The sequence below is a fragment of the Palaemon carinicauda genome, chromosome 14, assembly GCF_036898095.1.
Source record: "Palaemon carinicauda isolate YSFRI2023 chromosome 14, ASM3689809v2, whole genome shotgun sequence".
In the NCBI taxonomy this organism is placed as follows: domain Eukaryota; kingdom Metazoa; phylum Arthropoda; class Malacostraca; order Decapoda; family Palaemonidae; genus Palaemon; species Palaemon carinicauda.
In genome coordinates, this window is record NC_090738.1 from 11,524,929 (window position 1) to 11,533,774 (window position 8,846).

Genomic DNA, 8,846 nt, shown 5'->3' on the forward strand with positions numbered 1-8,846 from the left:
ATATACAAACATATATATATATATATATATATATATAAGAGAGAGAGAGAGAGAGAGAGAGAGAGAGAGAGAGAGAGGTGACTGTCAATGTCAAGTTCATCGCATTACCGAACTGTGTATGTTTGCGTCAGTGTAACACTATAAATCGGCTTCAAATAAAAGAAGAAATAATAATGTGCAATAATTTAGAAAGTATACCTGTTGTCAGAAGAAAACAAGAAAATTTAAGGAAAATGTGTTATGAGAGAGAGAGAGAGAGAGAGAGAGAGAGAGAGAGAGAGAGAGAGAGAGAGCGGCCGGAAAGTGCTCATGGTCTAAAATTATTTAGCTTTGGTTTTTCTAGGGGCGTAGGGGGAACGAAGGTCCGAGAGAGAGAGAGAGAGAGAGAGAGAGAGAGAGAGAGAGAGAGAGATGGACCTAAGCGGGAAACAGTCTGGCCACGATGGAGAATTGAAAATTTACGGGGAAAAAATTAAGAGGTTTTTCTAAGGTATCGAAAACCGGTTTTTATTAGGTCTTCACGCGCGATATTCACTAGTGCTTATGGCTGATGATAATATACTTATTACGCTTTCTCTGTGTCCTAGATTCTCGCTCGCCATAAGTTGAGGAAAGGTCTGGAAGTCTCTATCTAGATAGGACTCGTGGTAGCTAGCTTTTCTGGTCATATTAAAAAAAAAAAAAAACTTTTTCTTGAAATGTCTGCGCTCATACTGACTGAAATGTCTTCATGGTTGTGCTTATATTAAACGAAATGTCTTTATGTTTGTGCTCATATTTAGCGAAATGTCTTTATGTCTGTGCTCATATTGAAAGAAATGTCTTCATGTTTGTGCTCATATTAAGCGAAATATCTTTATGTATGTGCTCATCTTGACCGAAATGTCTTCATGGTTGTGCTCATATTAAGCGAAATGTCTTCATGTCTGTGCTCATATTGAAAGAAATGTCTTCATGTTTATGTTCATATTAAACGAAATGTCTTCATGTGTGTGCTCATATTGAAAGAAATGTCTTCATGTTTATGTTCATATTAAACGAAATGTCTTCATGTGTGTGCTCATATTGAAAGAAATGTCTTCATGTTTATGTTCATATTAAACGAAATGTCTTCATGTGTGTGCTCATATTGAAAGAAATGTCTTCATGGTTGTGCTCATATTAAACGAAATGTCTTCATGTGTGTGCTCATATTGAAAGAAATGTCTTCATGTTTGTGCTCATATTAAGCGAAATGTCTTCATGTGTGTGCTCATATTGAAAGAAATGTCTTCATGTGTGTGCTCATATTGAAAGAAATGTCTTCATGTGTGTGCTCATATTGAAAGAAATGTCTTCATGTGTGTGCTCATATTGAAAGAAATGTCTTCATGTGTGTGCTCATATTGAAAGAAATGTCTTCATGTTTGTGCTCATATTAAGCGAAATGTCTTCATGTGTGTGCTCATATTGAAAGAAATGTCTTCATGGTTGTGCTCATATTAAACAAAATGTCTTCATGTATGTGCTCATATTAAGCGAAATGTCTTCATGTGTGTGCTCATATTGAAAGAAATGTCTCCATGTTTGTGTTCATATTAAACGAAATGTCTTCATGTGTGTGCTCATATTGAAAGAAATGTCTTCATGTCTGTGTTCATATTGAAAGAAATGTCTTCATGTCTGTGCTCATACCGATTGAAATGTCTTCATGTCTGGACGTATCATTTGACATTAAAGTTGTTTGGGTTGATATGTATCTTTATAAGAATGAATAAGTAACGACTTAATTATCTTAACTGATAGGAATCTTTAGATTTATGAATATGTGTGTGTGTGGGTGTGAGTGTGAGTGTGAGTGTGAGTGTGAGTGTGTGTGTGTGTGCGCGCGCGCGCGCGCGAGTGCGCGGTGAGGCCGGGAAATTCATTTAGCTCCATGGTACAATTGGGTAAACCCTGATGTTGCACCATGAATTAAAAGCTAAGAGAGAGAGAGAGAGAGAGAGAGAGAGAGAGAGAGAGAGAGAGAGAGAGAGAGAGAGAGAGAGAGAGAGAGAGAGAGAGAGGAAATTACTCTGGAACGATGCAAAAGCTAAGAGAGAGAGAGAGGAAAGGACTCTGGAACGATGTAAAAGCTAAAAGAGAGAGAGAGAGAGAGAGAGAGAGAGAGAGAGAGAGAGAGAGAGAGAGAGAGAGAGAGAGAGAGAGAGAGCTCTGGAACGATGTAAAGTAGATGAAAGTTAGGAAAACTTGGGGCAGAATGAGCACTGCAATGACCAATAATACTTACAATGCAATGCTTCAGGTGCATTGACAAGTGCATCCCCACGCCCGCCTCCTTAAACGTTGAAGTTAATTGAAAGTCTAACATAACCTACTAAAACATAGTTATGTAAATCTTCGTTCACAAATTCCTAAGGTAATTATATAATTATCTTACGTAACTAACTAGAAAATATCGAAGCCTTGTCAGACAATCAGTCAACATACTGATAATTATATTCTAGGGAGACAGGTATATGCTCTGTTGCAAAGGATCTGCTGAAAATGATGGATGAGAACAAATGTGGTATATATCTTGATATTACTCAATCTTAGTGCTGCTTTTGATACAGTTCTCCATGAACTGCTACTTAAGGATTTACGGTCCGTCGGTATTGAAGATCAAGCCTTTGAGTATATAAAAATAGTACTGTTACTTGATTTAAGGAAACTACTGCGTACGAATTAAAAACTTCCATTCATCATATGAGCCATGGAACAGAAGGGTACCACAGGGAAGTGCACCAGGACCAATCTTTTTTTTCTATCTACTCTACAGGTCTATCTAAAGTACTAGAGACATGAAGTAAATTTTAAACTATTTGCAAATGATAAACAATTCCACTTCACCACAAATGACAATGATGATTCAACTGAAACTATAAACCAGTATTAGGGAACCAATAACAATTTAACAACTAAAATTAAATGGAAAATAAAACTTTACGGTGGTTGAAAAAAAGAAGAAAAGCCACTTTGGAAACTTGGGCGACATCCAAATAAATATTAACAACAACTCTGTCCCGATATCTAGTAGTGTTCGTGACCTAGGGGTATCACTTCGACTGTAGTTTGTCTCTCAGTGCTCAAATAAATAATATAGTAAGAAACGCTGGATATCAATTTAGAAACATTTATTTTTCAAAGCGTTATCTGGTTGAGTATTCTGTAAAGGAACTTGGGATCAAGTGTTAATAACAGAATTGACTACAGCAACTCCATCTACTACATACAATTACCCAAAGAGCAACTTAAGAAATTACAAAACATCATAAACAGAAGAGCAAGGCTGATAAAAGGTGGCCCACCTCGAGAATTTATTACTTCTGTACAGTCTGTACTATTTGAATTACTCTGGTTGTCTAATAAAGTTATAATAGGGTTCAAGATGTGCACTAACTCATCATGTTACCAGAACTGGACGCCCAAAATACCTAGGAAAATTGCTACATATTGTGCAGCCAAAGAATCGTATAGACAAGAGAATAGTTACAGATGGTTTCAAATTATTGGAGCCAATATGTATGTCTGCTGTAGGTTTTAGAGCCTTCAAATATGCGGGCCCAAGATTATACAACAAACTTCCACTAGACATCCGAACGACTGAAGATATTCAGACTTTCAAGAAGATACTGAAGACTTTCTTGTTTTTTAAGTGCTTCAATAATGTGGATTTGACAATGACACGAAATATGCAGTGTGATACTCTAAATACTTTAGAATAGATCTTGTAGGTCATGTAGTGCGCAGGGTTCCCCTGTGTGGTAAGTCCAAGTAAACAGCCCTTAAACTAAGTAAGCAGAGATTACAAGAGCTCATACATTCACCAATGCCTAAGAAAGAAGTAAACGCACATGAATAAAATAAAAACTTTCGTCCTTATCCCTTCTAAATGCAAGGAATCAGTTTGTCCTGCCCATGGCCGGCCGTCATTAAACGTCAAAGGGCAATTTACCATTAACTTTGAAACTGATTTCTAATTCCACGGGTTTCCTAATCTTCAGCCCAAGTTTATAGCTAAAATTTCTTACTAATACCAATACAAAGCAACAGAATATCGATCAATCATAATTCTTAGAGGTACACTTCATTTGAAAATATTTAGAATGACGATTTGATTATGAAGTTTAAAAACCTCTTAATGCGTTCAAAGATGGTTTACAACACTAACATTACGCATAAATTCAATCCCGAACAAAAACCTCGATGACATTTATAACTGTACAACATTGTTGTACTGATTCAATAACAAACAGCCACGTTCTATATATAACTGTAATATTGATATATCACGAAAATAAATTATATGGCCACGTTTGGAATTTTTAAAAATCTCTTTCCTTTAGATTTCTACTAACGTTAGTTTTGTCTTGGCATATTAGAGGCGTCCCTGCCTAGAGCTCGCTGGATTGGGGTTCGAGTCCCTCAAACTCGATAGTTTAAGTGTGTACAACCTCACCAGACTTGTGAACTAAGGATGGGGGTTTTGGGGGTGCCTAAAGGTTTACCCGAATTCCTGTTAAGTCTCTAGGGCATTGTCCTCCTAGCTACGGCAATGCCACTGTCCCTTGCATCTCTCATTCATGAGGTGCCTTTTAAACCTTAAATATGACTTGACAAACGATCCTTTTAACGCACAAATTATCTGAGTTTTGTGAACCTGAAAGTTCGGTCAAATGTGAAGACTAAAGCCCCGTTTCCGTTTGTGACCACAATAAATTTCATTTCGTATCGAAAATATTCCAGTAAATTTCTGAAATAGCTTTAGCTAAAAAAGTACAAGTCCTGTTATTCCTTGTATTGATGGAACTATTTTCCAATAGAGACCTTGAAATCCAAAATGAAATTAAGAAACTGATTGAATAACAGAATCTGCACAAATTACCGCCACCAATTTGAGAACAAACGCTGTTTTAAGGTTGATAATAACACCGAAAAAGTAATTAGTTTTCAATAATTTCAAACATATGTAATTTCACTGATTTCATAATGTTAAGGTCGAGGAAAAGGCATCACTTACAAAAGTCTATCGTACTGAAAATCAGTAAGTATTTTTTTAAGAGGATATTCACTCAAGGCAGTTAAAACTAAACTTATCTTGCCATGATTTGCATATTGATCACTAAGTTTAAAATCGCCATTTTCATTATCAAGTCTATAATACAAAAACCCTAATGAAACATCGAAAATAGAGATAAGAAAACTAATGAAGGAATTACAATGGCGATAAAACAAAATTCTATTGATATTCCAGTGGAAAGAAATTTGGTTATAAAAGTAGGGTATAATCATAACTCCTGGGCAATAAGTAAAATGGTTATGTTAGTCCCTGTAACGACATCAACAGCAATAAAAACTGTCAAGGGTTATAAATTAAATCACAAAGATATAAAGCAAAAAGAGGGAATTTATAGAAGAAAGAATCCAATGCCTTAATGAATGTCAACTGAATGATCGATGGAGAGAATTCAACAAATATCAATTTTTATTTCTTACGTTAAAAGATTACCTGTTAGCTTGACAAAAAACATAGTGAAGATATATTTAATGAATTGATAAAATTTATAAATAAGATCAGACAGATGCATAATCTAACGCCATAACTATAATAAAATACTCAAGCTTGAAAAAAGAATTATTGATGTACTTAGTTAACGAGCGAATTAACTATTTACGTTAAAAGAAAATCAAACGGTAACTTATGACTGAGCGTAAGTTACATTTAATACCATATTTTTTCGTACTTAGACTAAGTAACACCATTATAAGTACAAGTCAACAGACAAAATACTTATGAAAATCACCAAGAAAAAAAAAAAATAGGGTGAAGAATACTTATACAAAAAAATTAAAAGCTGTCAGTTACTTTATGCATTACTGGCTTTTTATTCTGATTAAACCATCATAAACATAAATCAACGGATAAAAAATAATATGACTTCAGCATATGAAAATTGCTTCAAAAAAGAATAAAAAAATTTCATTGAAGGAAAATAATGGCCCGTTAAAATGTCCTACACAATACAGCAAGACTTCTATAACATTGACCTAAACGTTGTCAGGTCTAAGGACAGTTATTTTCATGGTACTTAAATGTACAGTAAATTGTGTATCAGACAAAAATCACGAATATTTTCCATACAAAATTTATTGAACAGAACAACATAAAAACTTATTATATTATGTACACAGGAGAATGAAAAATAAGAGACAGCACAAAGAAGAAGCTTCTTAAGACGACACCAGGTCGTCCCGATACGGCTGAAAAAGGGACCTGTGCGGTTTATGCAGAGCCGGACTGGTTCTTCCCGCGGCCGACGAAGGGAGGCTTAGCGGATGCACATCCGTCGACCCACTGTCGACCTCACTTCGGGAGGAGGTCGAGAAGGAGGTGAGAGGAGAGGAGGAAGAGGATGCTGCTGAGGAGGAGGAGGAAGAGGAGGAGGTGATCTTCGTGGTGGACACTAATGGAGAGCCGCTGTTAAGGCCGGGGTAGAAGAGACCGCAGAGACATCCGTTGACTCCAATCTTCGGCGACTCCTTGACGGGGCACGAGGGCATGTGGCCCATCATGACCGGCCGCGGGACAACCGGAGGCACTGACGTAGGGGTCATGGGGATGTCTGACGGGCGCGAATAAGGAGAAGAGGAGAGGATGGGCGGTTGCGGTCTCAGGTAGGGCGAGAATCGGGAGAGTGATGCCGGATGATTTGCAGATGAATATGTCAAAGGCGAGACGGCAGCTGCCGCGGCAGTGGCCGCCCACGATGCCCCTGGGCTAATGGTGGGTGGGAGGTAGGGCGGGAATACTCCTGACGCAGCTGCTGCGTGAATCAGATACGCCGTCAGTGTCGGGTCGGCATACGGCCACGCCAAAGCGAGGCGTTGACGCTTGTCTTTCATTCTTCTGTTTTGGAACCAAACCTGAAATGGATAAAAATTGAGATGCGTTAGAACCAACAAAGGACCCCAGTACAGTTTATTACTTTACAGGAAAATATAATAAATTTGTTTAACAGAATACTGATTTTTATGAAAAAAATGCACATTTTACTCTATAGCAATGAAGTTGCTGTAATAATTTAGTTATTTAAATTAATGTCAAATAACCAATAAGTCCAATTAATTAAGTTTTGACCGAGAGATTTCTATCTAAGTAAGCTACGTTTCGCAAATTATTGGTATACTTCAATTAAATTTACTATACTGTAACGTAACTATTTATTCATTCAAAAGCATAATCACATATGATATAGACTATTGTAAATTACTACAATTTTGAAATATCTTTAAAATTATTGTTGTTGATATTTTTTAACATTTATATATATATATATATATATATATATATATATATATATATATATATATATATGTATATATATATACATATATATATATATGTATATATACAGTATACATATAAAAGTAAACACCATCATTCCAACCTTAATAGTTGCTTCGGGGAGACCAAGCTCCTGCGCTAGTTCGCACCTTCTTGGTCTGCTAACGTAGTTCTCCCTCAGGAATTCCTTCTCCAGACAACCGATTTGCTCCCTGGTAAAGGCCGTCCGGTACCTTCGGATTTCGGAAGCCGAGGGGCCGCCGCCCCCAGAACCATCGTTACCCGCTCTCTTGGAGTCAAACGACGGAAGCTGCTGTTCTGTATTCGAATGCATCTCAAATTCATCTGCGGACGTCACTGTAGTACTGGAGATTTTTTCTGTTGCGGACTGCGTGTGTTGGATGCCTGGAAAAAATTGCAATGCGTTTTAGATTACATTTGTATATTGTACAAAGAACCATTATTAAAATCAATTATTAAAAGAGCAGAATTGCGTTGCGTCGTAGATTAACTTTGTATATTGTACAAAGAAACATTATTAAAATCAATTTTTAAAAGAGCAGAATTGCGTTGCGTCGTAGATTAAATTTGTATATTGTATAAGGATCCTTAATTAAGATAAACTATTAAAAGGGCAGAATTGTATTGCGTCGTAGATTAACTTTGTATATTGTACAAACATCCACAATTAAGATAAACTATTAAAAGGGCAGAATATGGAGATTTATACTTAAAGATGAGGGAGAAAATCCCTGAAGAGTTTATGGATATACATGACGCAAAGAAAGTTGGGAATTTTTTAGCCTGCTTTTCATTAGCCAAGTTAAGTCTACAGACAACGAATATCACTGTTTACAATAAGATGAATATACTGTCAAAGATGCAATAAATTGCATAAAAAATATAAAAAAACAATAAAATTATAAGGGAATATCAACAAAATACTATAAGAAAATGATGACAAGATATAAATCTCTTATCTGTCAATTAATATAATTATTGAAATGTGCGGATTTATACAGTAAGAAAAAAAAAAGTTACATAACACATTTCTTGAATTATGGCTAACTTTCCAATTTCATTTTTTTTATATAATACACAAAATGCTTAGGATCAAAGACTTGAAATATAAGAATGGAAACATCTCGGGAAAAAAAAATCTCAAGTTAAAGTTACAATATCAATTGAAGAAATAGACAAAATGATATAAACACAGAAAAGAAAAACGCAAAAAAGAAAACAAGTATGCTATTATAGGAAGAATATTTGAATCATAGTACAAAATTAATATAGTGACAAACTATCTCACATAAAAAAGAAAAACACTCACTTGCTGGGCTGAGTCTTATATTTTTGCTTTCATCTGCAGACACTCCCGTAGTGGGTGACGGAGGCGTGCTGCTACGAGTCGGAACTGTTGAAGGTGGATGCGAAGGGAGAGGACAGGACAGACCTAGAGGAACTTGACTTCCTCCGAAGA

General features: G+C 36.1%; 1 protein-coding gene across 1 annotated transcript in view; it reads right to left on the reverse strand.

Moving 5' to 3' along the window:
* Window positions 1–5,932: 5,932 nt before the first annotated feature.
* The window catches only part of LOC137653420 (segmentation protein even-skipped-like), a 3,677-nt gene continuing 763 nt past the window's right edge, over window positions 5,933–8,846 (reverse strand). The window contains exons 1-3 of the mRNA XM_068386789.1: window positions 8,697–8,846; window positions 7,470–7,771; window positions 5,933–6,945 (exon numbers count right to left, since the gene is read on the reverse strand). The exon at window positions 8,697–8,846 is cut by the window's right edge and continues 763 nt beyond it. Coding sequence (XP_068242890.1) covers window positions 6,253–6,945; window positions 7,470–7,771; window positions 8,697–8,846 — 1,145 coding nt within the window. The 3' untranslated portion in view covers window positions 5,933–6,252. The remainder of the gene's footprint in view (window positions 6,946–7,469; window positions 7,772–8,696) is intronic.